At 48.6% G+C, this 16997-nt stretch overlaps 2 protein-coding genes across 2 annotated transcripts; both read left to right on the plus strand.

The window, feature by feature from the left end:
* On the plus strand, positions 1-2630 carry LOC140013137 (nicotine N-demethylase CYP82E4-like). The gene is made up of 2 exons (XM_072062258.1): positions 1-1111; positions 1889-2630. Exons 1-2 carry the CDS (start codon positions 155-157, stop codon positions 2513-2515), a joined length of 1584 nt encoding a protein of 527 aa, XP_071918359.1. The 5' UTR covers positions 1-154; the 3' UTR covers positions 2516-2630.
* A 10139-nt stretch (positions 2631-12769) lies between these two features.
* On the plus strand, positions 12770-16557 carry LOC113713524 (uncharacterized). The gene is made up of 6 exons (XM_027237263.2): positions 12770-13169; positions 14060-14259; positions 15029-15169; positions 15255-15335; positions 16023-16150; positions 16258-16557. Exons 1-6 carry the CDS (start codon positions 12941-12943, stop codon positions 16295-16297), a joined length of 819 nt encoding a protein of 272 aa, XP_027093064.1. The 5' UTR covers positions 12770-12940; the 3' UTR covers positions 16298-16557.
* The last annotated feature ends 440 nt before the right edge of the window (positions 16558-16997 follow it).

Below are 16997 nucleotides of genomic sequence, written 5' to 3' on the forward strand. Positions count from 1 at the left end.
ACTCTTGCCCCCAAGAAGACTTGCTCATTCATGTATAGTCAAGCATTAGTTAAACACGAATCTGACTGCTAAACTAATACTGCCATATAGTCTACTAGTTCTCAGTTCTACTCTACGTCTTTGTTTCACCGTTCACACTTCACACTTGTTCAGGATGTATCTTCTTCCACATCTGCTTGCAATTCTTGGTCTCTCAGCTTTGCTTCTACTTTACAAACAACGGATACCGATGAATCAGAATTCAAATAGTAATAGTTTCAAGGCCCGCAAACAGCCCCCAGAACCATCAGGTGCCTGGCCTGTCATAGGCCACCTTCCACAATTGAACAGCCACGGCACCCTGGCCAGGACCTTTGGAGCCCTGGCAGATAAATACGGTCCTGTCTTTTCCATCCGGCTGGGAATGACCCGGGCCCTGGTCGTGAGCAACTGGGAAGCTGTCAAAGAATGCTTTACAACCAACGACAAAGTCTTGGCTTCTCGCCCGGATTCTAACGCCGGAGTATACCTCGGCTACAATAACGCAGCTTTTGGTTTTGCACCTTACGGCCACTTTTGGCGCCAGATGAGGAAGCTGGTTTTGCTAGAGGTTCTTTCGAATCGAAGGCTCGAGACTCTCAGGCATGTCCGAGTCTCAGAAATACAAACCAGCACCAGGGAATTATTCTCAGTTATCAACAGAGAAGAAAATGCTCCAGCAAAGGTGGTGATGAGCGAGTGGGTTGAGCAATTAACTTTGAACATAATTGTGAGGACAATTGCCGGCAAGAGATACAGTGATAGCGCAGCTGGTAACAGAATTGATGCTCAGTATTTCAAGAAAGTTGTCAAGGAATACATGTATGTTACAGGGCAATTAGATTTGTCCGATGTGATTCCATTTCCACTCCTGAGATGGCTTGATCCTCTGGGGCATATTAAATCCATGAAGCGTCTTTTCAAAGAGCTTGATGCTATCATGCAAATCTGGATCGACGAACATGTTGAGAAAAGAAGGACGAAGAGCATTTCCGGTGATGAGCAAAGCTTCATAGATGTTCTGCTTTCAGTGATTGAAGATGACTTCACACTTGGCCAACCCAGGGAGACCTTAATCAAGGCCACAATAAATGTCAGTCAACTCTTCTCCAAAGTCGTTGCACTATAGTACTACGTACTAAATAGATTTTCCAACCAACTAATCTTTTTTCCAACCACATCCACATCCCTTTTTATCTCCCAAGATATATGGTAAAAAAAAAGAGGAACATCTAGATATTTTTCGAAATATACAAAAGATATTTAATTCTAGTAATTGTGTGTGTGTCTCTCTCTCTCTCACACACACACATATATCTATATATATATATATTGTGTACGTCAACATCGGAATAGGGAGTACGTGGCAACAATATATTATTGTTTACAGTCGTCTGTGCTGAAAAACAAAACCGAAGGGGCCAATCAAGAAAGCTAACTTTATTAAGACGTAAAAACAAGGGACTTCAGGAGATTACAACATACAGGTTTCTTATACGGTATAATCTAATACTATATCGCTAGTTTTAAGTTTGTTTGGATAAGAGTTTATTTGAATGATTTATTTGAGATAATTACTGTTGTATTTTTTGTGATGTGATGTATGTGAGATAAAAAGATGATTGGAAAAATAAAAAGGTGATTGAAATTTGCGAAGCAAGTATCGTCATTAATTAATTTGTGTGATTCTATGAATTCTTTTTCTTGTTTTAGCAACCAAACATTTGGCTTTTCATTTTTAAAATCTAGGTGCATGCCCCATAAAACAAAATAATAGAATATATCGTTCTGGACTTGCTGATGCTTGTCAAATAGAATCTCCTAAAAAAGGTTATTATAACTCATAATCCATTGATTTTTCACGTTGCAGAATCTGATCCTAGCAGGATCCGACACGACGTCAGTTCATTTGACATGGCTGTTATCCCTCTTAGTGAACAATAGGCAAGTGATGGAGCAAGCACAAGAAGAAATAGACTCAAGCGTTGGTAAAGAGAGATGGGTAAACGAATCCGATATAAAGAATTTAGTATACCTCCAAGCAATCGTGAAAGAAGCATTGCGCTTATACCCACCAGGACCTCTATCGGTGCCCCACCTAGCCAGGGAAGATTGCGAGGTAAGTGGTTACCATGTCCCGAAAGGCACTCGTTTATTTGTCAACGTGTGGAAGCTGCACCGCGATCCAAGAATTTGGTCGGAGCCGGACAAGTTTTGCCCTGAGAGATTCATGACTAGCCACGCAGAGGTTGATGTTTCTGGCCAGCATTTCGAGTTCACCCCTTTTGGCTCTGGCAGGCGGTCTTGTCCGGGAATAACATTTGCGATGCAAGTGACGCATTTAACGCTAGCGCGGCTGCTTCAGGGGTTCAATTTTGCTGCACCTTCAGACTTGCCCGTTGACATGGCCGAAGGCCAAGGAATGACCTTGCCCAGGGTAAATCCGCTTGAGCTACTGGTGGTGCCTCGCTTGGCCTGTGAGCTTTATGAATATTAAATTAGCCAGCACAGCAGGTTGGATAAAGGATAATCTAAGCAGTTAAATGCTTCTAATTGTTAGTACTACTACTTATTTCTTATTCCAACAAGTTGATGTAAAATGATTCGTGCTAGTGTGTGTATATATATATATATATATATTTCTTCATTCAAAGCCAATTGTAGTGGGGCCCACGAACACGTCGGCCTGGCCCATAAGCTCGGCTGGTAGGAGGTTCCCGGCCCAGCAGGTCGGCTTGGATGGGCCGCGCAGGCTGCAGAGCCCAAGCACGCCCTAACTAAGCTATGGAGCCCTAGGGAGAGTTATGCTCCCATAAGGACTCCCTGTTCTACTAGGAGACTACTACCTGTGACTCTATAAATACCATGCGTGGGGAAAACACAAGGTACGCTATTCATAGCACAATCTCTACTCTTTCACTTACAAATCTTCCTCTGACTTGATCGTCGGAGTTGCTACAGGGGACCCAGCCCCGCAGCTCGCCCGCGCGCAGGTCGGACGACTCAGCTCGCTCCCTAGGCACCCGGTCAGGTCGGACCTTCACTTCGGCAGTCGCATCAATTGGCGCCGTCTGTGGGAAACACGTTACTTCTCTTCGCGAATCATGCCGAAAACTAGGTCTCAAAGGAACGCTGGTGGGTCCAAAGGGATGGAGCGAAGCGGCCCCCAAAACTCTCATGCGGATCCGACACCCGAAGGAGCAGGGGCGGGGCCCTCACGGATCCCACCCGAACAGCTGGTGCAGACGGTGGCAGCAAACCTGCCCACCTTCGAGGCGATCATGGACTACCTCAAAGGGCAGTCGGGAGGTCATTCCGACAAGGAGCCTAAGGTACAAGGAGCCGACCTGTCAGGGTCCCGAACTGGGAGTCCCAATCACGGGGCCAAGCGGACGCATCGGGAACTCACACGTGAGCAGGTCGAGGTCGTAGAGCCATCTCACAAGAATTCCCGGACTGAACATCCGGAGCCCGTCCGGAGGCTCTCCCCCCTGAGGGAGCGACAACAGGTACGGGACGAGCTTGACCTAATCCTCGACCCGGAGGCGGAGAGGTACATTGCTTCCCCCTTTGTGCTTGACATCGAGGAATACCAACTGCTCGCGAAGTTCAAAATTCCGACCATGAAGCCTTACGATGCCACCACGGATCCGGAAGACCACCTGTTCGTATTCATGACGCAGATGCGCTTACAAACGGCCGCGGATGCGGTCAGGTGCAAGACCTTCCCGATGTTCCTAGAAGGAAGGGCTCGGCAGTGGTTTCAGGGGCTTCCCCCCAGATCGATCAGCTCTTTCACCCAGCTCGCGCGAGCATTCTCGGCACAGTTCGTTTCCTCGCGAGCCTTCTCTAAAAGCACCGCTCACCTTATGACCATCCAACAAAAGGTCGAGGAATCACTGCGTGAATACATGGTGCGGTTCAATAACGAATCCCTCCAGGTCCGTGACCGAGACGACAAGGTGGTCATGGCTGCCTTCATTAACGGGCTACGGAAGCAGAAATTATACACCGAGCTCGTGGAGAGACCGCCCAAGTCAGTTCGGGAGATGCTGGACCGAGCTCATGAGAAGGCCAATGCTGAAGAGGCTAACCGCTTGAAGAGCGCTCAGGAGAGGCAGAGGGACGACAAGCGCCGAAGAATAACCGACCAAGGAGACGTTCGACGTGACCAAGGGCGGAAGCCTACCTATGACCACCCGCCTAGAGGCCGACCCCTAGGGGGGGACAAGCCTTGGACTTCCCTCACGGCTCCCCGAGCTCGGGTCCTCGCGGTGATGGAGCAAGAGGGACTTTCCCGACCTCCCCGGCCCTTGGCCGGGGATAGAAACAGGAGAGATCAGGACCTGTACTGTGCGTACCACAGGGATGTGGGGCACGACACTGAAGACTGCCGCCACCTTAAGAAGGAAATTGAAAAGCTGATCCGGAGGGGTCATCTGGGCCAGTTCGTCCGCGAGGGGCGAACTGATCAGAAGCAGGGAGGATTCAAACGAGATCGGGCGTCCAGCTCGCACGACCGACCTCGGGGTCCTCGGGAGCGGACTCCGGTACGTGGGGTGCCGAATCTGGCGGGAGTAATCAACACTATTGCAGGGGGACCTGCTGGAGGGGATAGCCATTCGGCTCGGCGAAATAACAGACCTCCCCCCAGTGGGGAGAGCTCAAACAAGCGCTTAAAGATGTACGAGGAGATCGTCTATGGGCCGGAGGATGCGGTACCCTTAGCTTCCAATAACCACGAGGCAATAGTGATAGAAGTCATCACGTGTAACTATAAGGTGAAAAAGGTGTACATTGACAATGGGAGCGCCATCGATGTGTTGTACTACAAGGCCTTCAGAGAACTGCAGCTGGAAGATAAGCAGCTCATCCCAGTTCGTACTCCCTTGATAGGTTTTGCAGGTCCGCCGGTAAGGCCTGAGGGGATGATAACCCTTCAGGTCACTATTGGGGAGTCACCAAGGTGCCGAACTGTTTCGGTGAATTTCGCGGTGGTAAAGGAGCCGTCCTCCTACAACATGATATTGGGACGTCCAACCCTAAACGCACTCCGAGCTGTCTGTTCGACCTTACACCTCAGCATGAAATTCCCCACTCCCGAGGGAGTGGTCGAGGTGCAGGGGGACCCGGAGGTAGCTCGAGCCTGCTATATTGCGACCCTCAAGGGTAAGGAGAAGCTGGTGGCGCAGACAGTCCTTCTGGAGCCCTGGGAGCCTACTGAGAAGGAGGAGAGGTTGGAGACGGACGAAAATCTGCTCGAATTGCTTGTCAACCCCGAGCGACCTGATCGTGTGATTAAGGCGGGATCTGGACTAAACGAGCAGGTAAGGAGGGCCCTGGAGTCCCTCCTGGAGGAGTACGCCGAGATCTTTGCTTGGAGTGCCGAGGACATGCCAGGAGTTCCTCCCGAATTGGCAGTCCACAAGCTGCATGTGGATCCGAGCATCCGGCCAGTGAAACAGAAGAAGAGAAACTTTGCACCTGAACGCAACGAGATCGTTAAAGAAGAGGTGGGCAAGCTGTTGGAGGCTAGAATTGTGAAAGAGATCCACTATCCGACCTGGCTGGCCAACCCGGTGCTGGTCAAAAAGGAGGACAAGGCTTGGCGGATGTGCGTGGATTTCACCGACCTGAATAAGGCTTGCCCGAAGGATTGCTACCCTCTCCCTCGCATCGACCAGCTGGTCGACTCAACAACTGGGTACGAGATCTTCTGCTTTCTGGATGCTTTCAAAGGGTATCACCAGATAGCTCTGGATGAGGAGGATCAAGAGAAGACTGCCTTCATCACCGAATACGGTACGTATTGTTATACCACCATGCCATTTGGCTTGAAAAATGCAGGCGCGACCTATCAGCGGCTGGTCAATAAGCTGTTCAAAAACCAGATCGGCCGAAACATGGAGGTATACGTGGATGACATGCTGGTGAAAAGCCAAACTCAGGAGCAGTTCGTTGACGACCTCAGGGAGATCTTTGACGTCCTACGGAGCTCGCGGATGCGACTAAATCCCAAGAAGTGCACCTTCGGGGTCAGGTCGGGCAAGTTCCTTGGATACATGATATCAAAAGACGGAGTAAGGGCTAACCCCGACAAGGTAAAAGCCATCATGGACATGGCTCCGCCCCGAAGCATAAAAGAGGTTCAACGGCTAGCTGGCAGGATGGCGGCCTTGAACAGGTTCTTGTCGAAATCTGCAGTTCGGGGTTTCCCTTTCTTCAGGGCCCTGCGAAGAGGCCCTCAGTTCGAGTGGACCCCCGAGTGTCAGCAAGCGTTTGACCAGCTAAAAGCCTACATCGCGCGATTGCCGTCCTTGACCTCTCCTGCGCGTGGAGAAACCTTATTTATCTATCTAGCAGTAGGGGAGGAGGCGATCAGTGCGGTACTAGTTCGGGAAGAAGGAAAAGTCCAGAAGCCTGTATACTATGTCAGCCGAGCTCTGCAGGGCGCGGAGACAAGGTACACCTCGATTGAGCGATATGTCTTGGCGTTAGTTCACGCGGCTCGGAAGCTTAGGTCATATTTTCAAGCTCACCCTGTGGTGGTTATGACCGACCAGCCACTCAAGCAAATTCTTTCAAGGCCTGACGCCTCAGGGAGAATGGTGAGGTGGGCCGTGGAGCTGTCCGGATACGACCTCGGCTACCAACCTCGCACGGCCATTAAGGCCCAAGCATTGGCAGATTTCATAGCCGAAGGGGTCTCCTTCGGACAACCGGAACCACAGGTCAAACGGACCAGAGACGCAGCCGAGGCCCCGCAGGTCGGAGAAGCTGTCGAGGCCACGCGGACCACCCAGTCCCGAACGACCCAAGGCGTGGCGGAGGCCAGGCAGGCCGCAAAAGCTGCCCAGGTCGAGCGAGCCACCAAGGCTTTCGAGGCCAAGCAGGCGAAGGGACATGTCAAGGTCGGTCAGGCCACAAAGGGAGCTCAGGCCGGACAGATCGGAGAAGCAGCGGAGGCGGAACATGCCGAAGAGGCTGTCGAGATCGAACAGGCCACTGGCGAAATTGATCAGATCATTCCAGTCTGGACCCTGTTCGTGGATGGGTCGTCAAGCAAGGAAGGATGCGGGGTAGGGCTCCTCCTGACTAGCCCTATGGGGGATGAGTTGGCCTATGCCCTGAGGTTTGATTTCAGGGCCTCTAACAACGAGTCCGAATACGAGGCCCTGGTCGCAGGGATGGTGATAGCTCGGAAGTTGGGGGTCGAGTCAATAGAAGTCTACAGCGACTCACAGCTGATAGTCAACCAGGTAGGGGGAAGTTACGAAGTCAAGGAGGAGCCCCTAAAAAGGTACGTCGCCAAAGTGCATAAGCTAAGGGCCCAGTTCAAGGTATTCGCGCTCAAGCAGGTCCCTCGGAGCCAAAATAAGAGGGCGGATGCCCTGTCCAGGCTAGCTTCCACCTCGGTTGGCACGTTGAACAAAGAAGTCTTGGTGGAAGTCGTCCGAAATCGGGCGTATGACCAGGTGGACTTGTCTGTTATTCAAGTAGTGAGCTCATGGATGGATCCCATTGTACGGTGTTTAGCTAGTGGAGAGCTCCCTCAAGACCGGGTGGAGGCGCGAAGGGTCCTCCTCAGGTCGCGGGGATACGAGCTCTCAAATGGGGTGCTTTACAGGAAATCCTACCTACGCCCGTGGCTGAGGTGCATTACTCCGGAAGAGGGACACTACATCCTGCGTGAGCTGCACGAGGGCATCTGTGGAAACCACGTCGGCCCGAGGGTTTTGGCCAAGAAAGGAATGCTGTCTGGTTATTACTGGCCGACCATGTTCTTGGATTCGATTGAGTTGGTAACTCGGTGCAAGTCCTGCCAGCTGCATGCGCCGATCCATCACGCCCCGACTCAGGAGATGATCCCTCTTCAGAGCCCTTGGCCTTTTTTCCAATGGGGAATCGACCTGTTGGGTCCATTTCCCCGAGCTCCAGGGGGTTATGAGCATGTGGTTGTGGCCATAGACTATTTCACCAAATGGTTAGAGGCCGAGCCCCTTGTCACCATTAGCAGCAGGTCGGTGCAGAAGTTCCTCTGGAAAAACATCGTTTGCCGATTTGGTATACCCCATGTCCTGGTCTCCGACAACGGACGCCAGTTCGCTGACGTTGCTCTTCAAGGTTGGTGCACGGAGCTCGGAATCCGGCAGCACTTCACCTCGGTAGGCCACCCTCAGGCAAACGGGCAGGTCGAAAACGTCAACAGGACCACACTGCACGGCTTAAAGACACGGATGGAGTCCGCCCGAACTGGGTGGTTGGACGAACTGCCGACCATACTGTGGGCTTACCGAACCACTCCCCGAACTGCTACTCAGGAGACTCCTTTCGTGCTGACCTATGGAGCAGAGGCTGTGATCCCGGCGGAGATAGGTGTTCCTTCGAACAGGGTTCAGAACTTCATAGCTCAGGACAATGAAGAGGAGCTGCGTCTTAACCTGGACTTGCTGGAAGGACGGAGAGAAAAAGCAGCTATACGCATGGCCAAGTATAAGGGACAGATCGCGCGACACTACAATGCTAGGGTAAAGCCTCTGGCTTTCAAGCCAGGGGACCTGGTCCTGAGGAAGAACAGCGTAAGTCGGCTTCAGGGCACTGGCAAGCTGGGTCCAAATTGGGAAGGACCCTATATGGTGAAAGAAGCAGACCGAGCTGGATACTGCAGGTTAGCTCATCTCAGCGGGGAAGAGGTCCCTCGTACTTGGCACAATTCCAACCTGAGGATTTTTCGTTAGGCTCGCACGTGACAGTTCGGTTAAAGGTCAAAACTTCGATTAATGTTGATGTATTTCGTTAACAAATTATTCTGTCTTAGAGTAGCTCGTTTAGGTCGGTATCGGGCCGAACGGGTGTATCTTGTGACAAAGTTTGTCGAATAAAACTAAGTGTGAAGCAAAATTATGCAAAAGGCTTTTCATTGAGTTCATCAAGACTGTTCAAAAGGGAGCCGAGCTCATACAAAACAAACTGCCTACTGACAGTTCGGATTCTACCCTAAGCCCTATTCTAGTTTTCACCCTCCTCTTCCTCCTGCTCGGATTCGGGGGTGGTCACTGGCAGCAGGGGGTCGGCAACCAGGTCGGTCAGCTTCCGTCCGTGCGTGTAGCCCTCCACCAGGCGGTCGAGCTGCTCCACGGCCAGGGGGTTGTAGCTGGGAAAGTTCCCCAGGTCGAACCCAGGCAGACCTAGCCCTTGCACTTCTTGCAGAGCTTGGGAATACCCATGCTGCAGAACGGGGGTATTCAGGATGGCCAGGTCGCCCCTGAATTCCTCGGACCTGAGGAAGGTCCGCACGCCCTCCTGGCTTCCCTCAGCCCTGGCCGCCTCCGCTTGCGCAGACAACCCAGCTGCCTTCTGCTGTTCCTCTTTCAGCTGGGAGGTCAGCTCGGCGTTCTTTTTCAGTTCTAGCTCGAAGTTTGTGTGGACTTGCGCGAGCTGCTTCTTCAGGCCTTCAGCTTCGGCTACTGCTGCTTCGTTCTGGCTGAGCAATTTCTCGTTGGCCGTCTTTGTTTCACTCAGCAGGGGAAGCAGGCTTTCGTAGCGCCTGGCCAGCTCGGACCCAACCAGGTTTACCTGCGCCGTCCCCGTGTAGAAGTAGTTGAGGAGGTCGGATGACTCCATGGCCTTGGTCAAGTTGTAGTCCCGTGGGAGGATGGCCCCGTGAGCGAGCTCCCGTGCCACCTCGGGGAACTGAGCTCGGTCATTTATGGATAGCTTCCACGGGGGGCAGAAGTGCATGGGGTGCTGGTGCGTCGTCAGCCGAGTCTGGGGGTCGAAGAGCAAGGAGCTCTGACGTTGCCACAAGTTAGGGGGAGCTTCAGCTCGGGCTTGCTCCTCGGCTGAGTTCACGCCGTAGTGGCCGCCCTGAGCCGTCTCAGGTGTGGACCTCTCTTCCCGAGCTGGGGACGAGGGCGTTTCCACCCTAGCTCTCTTGGCAGTGGTCTTCTTTTTCTTTTTCTTCCCAGCCTCAGCCGCCTTGGAAGATTGGGCAGGAGTTGGTTGAGGTATGGGAGCTGGCACCGAGCTGGTTGGGATGGCCGAAGGACTCTGCGTAGCAGCGCCTGGGTTGCTGATGCCACCGATGGACAGAAGTGAGGAAAATCGCTTCACTACACAAACAGAGGGCCAGGAGATCAGTAAAAAAAAATATATATATATATATATAAAATAAAAATAATAAAATGATGATGATAAAAGAAAATGGACGGAAGGGCAGGATGGTTACAGGCGTCCAGCTCGTCTGTCGAGAGTGGCCTATCCTCTAAGGAGGGGTCCGAGGAGCTAGCTCGGATCAACCCCGCCGCCCAGAGCTGGTTGTTGCTGAGTTCCTTCACGTCCAGCTTCGCGTCCGAGCTGAGTAGGCGGCTAAGCTCGGACACGGGGAGCAGGGACGGAAGGGGATCTGAGACTTGAGTCTCTGCCCTCCAAGTAAGGGGAGGGAAACCTAAGTTCCTCACAAAGAAGAACTGGGGCTTCCAGTCCTTGATTGAAGAAGGTGCCCCCGTGAACAGCTCGCGGGTGGGGGTTTTCGCCCCACTTCGTCGGGCAAAGTAGAACCACCCAGGCACCTTCCCGCTGACCTTCATCTGGAAGAAGGCCCGGAATAGGTCGAGAGAAAAGGGGATCTCAAGTACTCGGCAGAGGATGAAAAAACCGAGGATGGAGCGAACAGCGTTGGGGATGACCTGAGTTATGCGAATGCCCCAGAAGGTAAGGATAAAGAAGAGGAAATTGGGGATGGGCAGGCGGAGGCCAGCCATCAGCTGATCCCTGTAGATCGCCACGAAACCAGGAGGAGGTCGGCTGGCGACCTCCCCTGGGCGGGCGGCCCTGGGCTCGAATTGGGCTGGGATTTCGTATTTTCCCGCCAGCTCGTCAACATCTTTTTGCTCCAGGGCTGGGGGGATGGTGTCGACTTCCCCAAAGTCGCCATGCGGCCCCTCCGAGGTCCCTGCCACCGTCTGATCTGGAGCTACCCGTTCGGCAGCTCCGACCATAGGTTGGGCAGGTTGCTCGGCTGGGTTCATTATTCTAACAGAAGACGGATTGGGAGAGACTGCGGGTTCTGGCCCAAATGAAATAGAAGGGGTAGAGCTGAGGGAATCTGAAGAGCTGCTATCTAGGAGTATGGGGCTAGCTGTTCTGTGTCTATGGGCTGAGCTGGTGACGTCGGAGCTATCAGAACTGTAAGAAGACATAAAAAGAAAAGGGGAACTTACTGATGGAAGGAGATCGGGTGGAAGGCTGATATAGGTAATGCGCGAACTGGCTCTGGACTCCTAGGGCAAGGCGACCCGACGTGTTCTCAAAGGAAAAAGGATGAAGCAGCGAGCTAAGGAGTGAAGGAGCGAACTAAGGAAATAAGAGAAGGAGAGTGAAAATGACGCTTGGAGGACCCTATTTATAGGCAGCGACAGCGCGGGAAAACGAAGGGGCGCGCAGTTATTAGAGCAGTTATGGGGAACCGTTCCTAACCGCCATAATTGGCCGAGGCGACGATTGAGGTGATAGACGCGAACTGACGCGACGGTTGCTTGCACCACTCTCTGACGGCGGGTCCCACAAGGAGCTTACATGACCTCCTAGAATTCGGCCTAGATTCACGCGCACGATCGATGACTCTAGACTTAAGGGGGGGCTAGTGTAGTGGGGCCCACGAACACGTCGGCCTGGCCCATAAGCTCGGCTGGTAGGAGGTTCCCGGCCCAGCAGGTCGGCTTGGATGGGCCGCGCAGGCTGCAGAGCCCAAGCACGCCCTAACTAAGCTATGGAGCCCTAGGGAGAGTTATGCTCCCATAAGGACTCCCTGTTCTACTAGGAGACTACTACCTGTGACTCTATAAATACCATGCGTGGGGAAAACACAAGGTACGCTATTCATAGCACAATCTCTACTCTTTCACTTACAAATCTTCCTCTGACTTGATCGTCGGAGTTGCTACAGGGGACCCAGCCCCGCAGCTCGCCCGCGCGCAGGTCGGACGACTCAGCTCGCTCCCTAGGCACCCGGTCAGGTCGGACCTTCACTTCGGCAGTCGCATCACCAATCAATCACAGGCTGATTATCATCGGACTAGTAATAACCAACTACGCTACTTCCTATAGTTCCTGGACTCATATTTGATGCTGAATAAAATTAATTAATAAATCTCTGCAGTTGAATAAGAGCATAAGAATCACTTAGTATTGTTACTTAGTACACGTATTTAGTTATGCTGACAATACTAACCTAAAATCCCGTGCTACGTACGCACTGTCAAACAAATATTAGAAAATATTTATATATATATATGAATTAATCTTTCCTACACTGACTGACAGTGTATATACTATTAACGTTGACGAATGATAATTATGTAAAATTTAAATTTAAAATTCAACTTTTACATATATGTCATGAATTAAACGATAATAATATACACACTATTAGTATATATAAAATTTATTATATATATATATTATATACACGCGCGTGCGCGCACACTAGGAAGTGGTAGCATTTGTAAATCCAATAAAAATATGTCCCTTTAACTAAGGAAATGGTAGTAGATAAATAAATAGTACTAATAGTAGTAGTAGCAAGTCAAAAATCACGTGTCCAGCTCAGCTGCTAAGAAGAGAGTGCCAACATTGTACGTGGACATGTCAGCAAGCTATTGGTTTACCGCCCTTCCGGGAATCCATAGGTGACCACGTCATCCCTCAAAAATCCAATAAAAGTAGTCGACTCGTACTACGTCGGCGCTGGTGGTAGTAGTACCAGGTAACGAGCGGAGGCACCCAAAGCCAATCCCAAAAGTGGAAAGCGCAAAGGTCAACACTGAACCTGCAAACTTGCTCTGTCTTCGCCTTCGCGCTCTCAAACAGAAACCATAATATCCCAGCGTATCTTCTCTGGGGCAATTGAGTCGAGTTATTAATGGGTCGACGGAGGAATTCATCGGCAATGAACAAGCTATTTACATGGGTGAGGAGGCAGTCCATGAAGGTCAAGGCTTTCTTGGCCGTGACTTGTCTTCTCTCAGCATTGGTGGCTCTCAAATTGCTTATTAAAGATCACGACCACTTTTTTGTTGCCTCTGAGGCTGCACATTTTTTGGGCATCATCGTCCTGATTTATAAGCTCTCCAGTCAAAAGACTTGTTCCGGTAACAACCTCTTAAACCTTTTGTTCTCATGATCAATTTATATTTGAATTGGAGAGCTGTGATTAGTAATTTAGTATAGTGGCAGTCATTTTAAGTCACATCTCTCTACATAAAGCCACCAAAAAAGACAAAAAAATAAAACCAAAAAAATAAAAATAAAATCAAGCGAAAGTAATGTAATTCACCCTTTTTTCTTTAATTGTCGTGTTTTAGATATGGGGTTTACTACTACTTTTTTGTTGTTCAATTTTTTTTTTTTTTTTCCTTTAAGGGAGATTCCAAGCTTTGTAGGAGATAGGGGAGAGCTTGAGAACCAAAATCCATGGTCACCAGTCTAATGACCCTACTAGCTGAGTTAGGTTATGTCACTGTTCTGATACTTCCTGATTTGATTCTTGCATTGAAATTTATCTCTTTGAGGGGCACTTGAAAGTTGTAGACTTGTAGTGTTACGTTCTTCCCGCAATACCAAAAGCACTTGTCCGTGGTGTCCTAAGGAGGGCCTGACGTGCCATTACATAGTGGTGAGTCTAGGCACTGTCACGCCCAAAATATCATAGCTTAATGGACTCCTTGACGATTGTGGTGGTGACCGAGAAGATGGAGGCCTGGTTGCATATTCAAGCTCAGCTTCGCTAAGTCATTAGCAAACTTATTCCCTTTGCAACTTATCTCCCATTATGCATTCCCATGGGCTATGTACTTGATGAGATTATGTTAGTCCGCCAGTTACTCTTTTAGCCTTTTGGTACTATTTAATCCAATTTTGTCAAATCATTTAAGTTGCTTCATTTGTTAAATCCTATTTGCCCTTTGTTGTTTGTCAGATGACCAAATGACCATACGACGGAATTTAATTTCCTTTATTTTGCTGTTTCTTTTCATTTTAGGCCTTTCATTAAAGTCTCAGGAGCTGACGGCTATATTCTTGGGTGTCAGAGTATTCTGTAGCTTTTTCATTGAAGGGGACATTCACACCGTTCTTGATTTTGTCACCCTTGTGTCAACATTGTGGGTTATATACATGATAAGATTTAAACTGAAGTCAACCTATGCCGCTGAGCTGGACAATATGCCGATATACTATGTGGTAATGATTTCTCTTCTTATAAGTTTCTGCTGTGTACTATTGACGTCCGTGCAACTTAGGAAATGTCTGCAGCATGTTATTCATTGGTGTATATGCACATTCACAAAACTATATTTCTCATCTGTCTGACTCTCTTGCACATGGAAACATATTCTTGAGGTCTCTTTTGCATGTTTTCTTCAATCAACCATGTAATTCTGACTTTAGAATCCGTCTCATTTTCTGTTTCAAGCAAGATAACTTGGCATTATTACTGCTTGTTCAAGATGGACTGGTATCACTATTAAGTGCAGCCTTTGCATCATTTAATAGCATGAGCTGCATTATAATTACCTAGAATACTTCACTTTCTGCTTTGTCCAAGGTCTGCGAAAGGAACGCGTAAGCTCTGCTTCATTTCTTTTTCTCACTTGTTTCCCTTTTTTTTGAAACCCAAAAAGAAAAATCTTTCTTGTGTGACCAACTTGAGTAACTCCCCATGATTGGGGAAGTAAAAAAACAGAATGCAGTTTGGCTCCTACAAATCAAACTGTTGCTATTAAGTAGATAAGTATAGTACCGGAGTTTGAACATTAACAATGCTTATGCGGGGGGTGGGGGGGGGGGTTGGGTGGGTGGAGACTGTAGGCACTTGGGTTTTAGGGGGAGCTGTTGCTTATTGATTTGCCTGTCCATGCAGCAGCCAACTTGGAACTCTGGTGCACGTATTACTTACCTGAATGCCAGAGCAGTTTCGTCACGCTTACCACTTATGATATCTCTTTGACAGGTGGTGCCTTGTGCCATTCTGGCTGTGCTTATTTATCCTTACACTAGTCATGCTACAATATACAGGATTCTTTGGGCTTTTTGTGTTTACCTGGAAGCCATTTCTGTGTTGCCTCAGCTTCGCATGATACAGAATGCCAAGGTTTTATCCAATCTTATTAGACTACTACTTTACGCTGTTACACCACATATAATTAATGAATTATTGTCTTCTCAACGTGTTTCAGATGATTGAAGCTTTTACAGCCCATTATGTGTTTGCTTTGGGAGTTGCCAGATTCTTTGGCTTTGCTCATTGGATAATTCTGGTTAGTGCAAGGATATGAAGCTCCATTACATTCCATTATGTGTTTTTTCTTTTTAATTGTTAACATCTTTGGTGATATTGGACCATCCATATGTATCGGGATTCATTTGTGGTGTAGATGTGGGCTTTCCAAATGCCAATTATACTTGTTTCCAACTGGGTAATCTGCAATTTCTTTTACCTCTCAAAGAAAGAATACTTTGAAAGGTTTGGGACTGGTTAAATACAGGTTTTCAAAGTCCATTATTGATCTTTGATGATTTTGGTGAACTTTCAGTAGGGAATCAGCCAGTAGAAATTTGCAAACAAGTTGTCACTCTCGTGATAGCAGGAGATACTTTGTTTGTTGTCTGTGAGAACTTATCATGACAAAGACTGTTGATGGTCTTCAGTATTTAATTGATCTCTGATCTGTTTGAGTTGAGAACCGCCCCAAATTTCTTAAGATTTCCTCCTCCCTTCCAGATAAGGCGTTTTGTGCTTCTGATGGATGCAGTAATCATATTTAGAGACACATGGATTAGGCTTAGAGAATTGTTCACTATGAACAGAAAAGAAACAAAGGACGTAGAGTTGACTGCCAAGATAAAGCTGTTGTTTATAGATGATCGGATGGATTAAGAAATATGCAAGTGCTTAGGTGGATTGTAATAAATTCCATTTGAAACCATCCACCATCTGTCTACAGGTTTCTGATACTGCCGGACTGAATCTGCTTCTGGTTAAAAGCGGATACCTTTGGCGGCTGGCTGTTTTCCTGGCAGAGGTGGTCCAGACCTTCATATTGGCCGACTTTTGCTATTATTATGTCAAGAGGTGAGCCCTTAGCCTTTTTAACTTGTTTAGGATGGTGTTCTTTTCTTGGAATAAACTAACTAACTAGTTAGAAGAGCTTACTGATGCTCCTTGATTGTGAATTGCAGCCTCGTCGGTGGTCAAGTTCTAGCCAGTCTACCCGTCTAATCGCACTATAGTCATATCTCACACAGATCATGGCCATGCAATTGGATGGATGTTCCATATATACCTACCTACCCATGCTGGTAATCTTGGACAGAAATTGTTTACCTTGTACTTAGTTCTCTTCTTCTTCTTCTGTAGTCATTTTACCATGCAAATTCTCTTGGAATGTACTTCTGGTGGGTCTCTCTTGGATGTTTTGATTACATAGTGGTGAATATTAAAATCGTAATAATGAACATGGTAATTCAAACTCTTGATAACTTGAGAGCAGCTCCTTAGGTTTTTCGTTTTTCTTTCGGGGGCCATAGGGAAATAGGAAGTAGGATCTGTTAGTTTCTTTGCGGGGGAGGGAGGGGCCTGCGGTAATCAACATTCACTTGCAATGAGTCAGCACAGCAGTGGCGTTTTAAGCAGTCGCAAGTAGATACATAGGTGCTCCTACCTTTTAGTTCCAACTTCCATCTACCTCAACAGTAGGTGCTCCTACTTCTTCTTCTTCTTTTTAAAAAGAAGAAATTTCTGTTTCAATTGATGATGCTGATGAAACACCCGGTTGAATCTGGGGATGGAAATTAATGGGAGTTGTCCCCACCACATTTGATGGCTAAGAGATGTTTACTACTACACAATAATATTTCCTTTCAACAGATTTTTTTTTTTTTTAAATAAATTCACCGCATCATGTTTAAAATATCCAATG

Source organism: Coffea arabica, chromosome 1e, assembly GCF_036785885.1.
Source record: "Coffea arabica cultivar ET-39 chromosome 1e, Coffea Arabica ET-39 HiFi, whole genome shotgun sequence".
NCBI classification, from domain to species: Eukaryota; Viridiplantae; Streptophyta; class Magnoliopsida; order Gentianales; family Rubiaceae; genus Coffea; species Coffea arabica.

Coding starts and splice junctions, on each gene's coding strand:
- LOC113713524 (XM_027237263.2), top strand. CDS start 12,941: ATGGGTCGACGGAGGAATTCATCGGCAATGAACAAGCTATTTACATGG. Junction 13,170..14,059: donor CAGTCAAAAGACTTGTTCCG/GTAACAACCTCT, acceptor TTTTCATTTTAG/GCCTTTCATTAAAGTCTCAG. Junction 15,170..15,254: donor GCATGATACAGAATGCCAAG/GTTTTATCCAAT, acceptor AACGTGTTTCAG/ATGATTGAAGCTTTTACAGC.
- LOC140013137 (XM_072062258.1), top strand. CDS start 155: ATGTATCTTCTTCCACATCTGCTTGCAATTCTTGGTCTCTCAGCTTTG. Junction 1,112..1,888: donor TAATCAAGGCCACAATAAAT/GTCAGTCAACTC, acceptor TTCACGTTGCAG/AATCTGATCCTAGCAGGATC.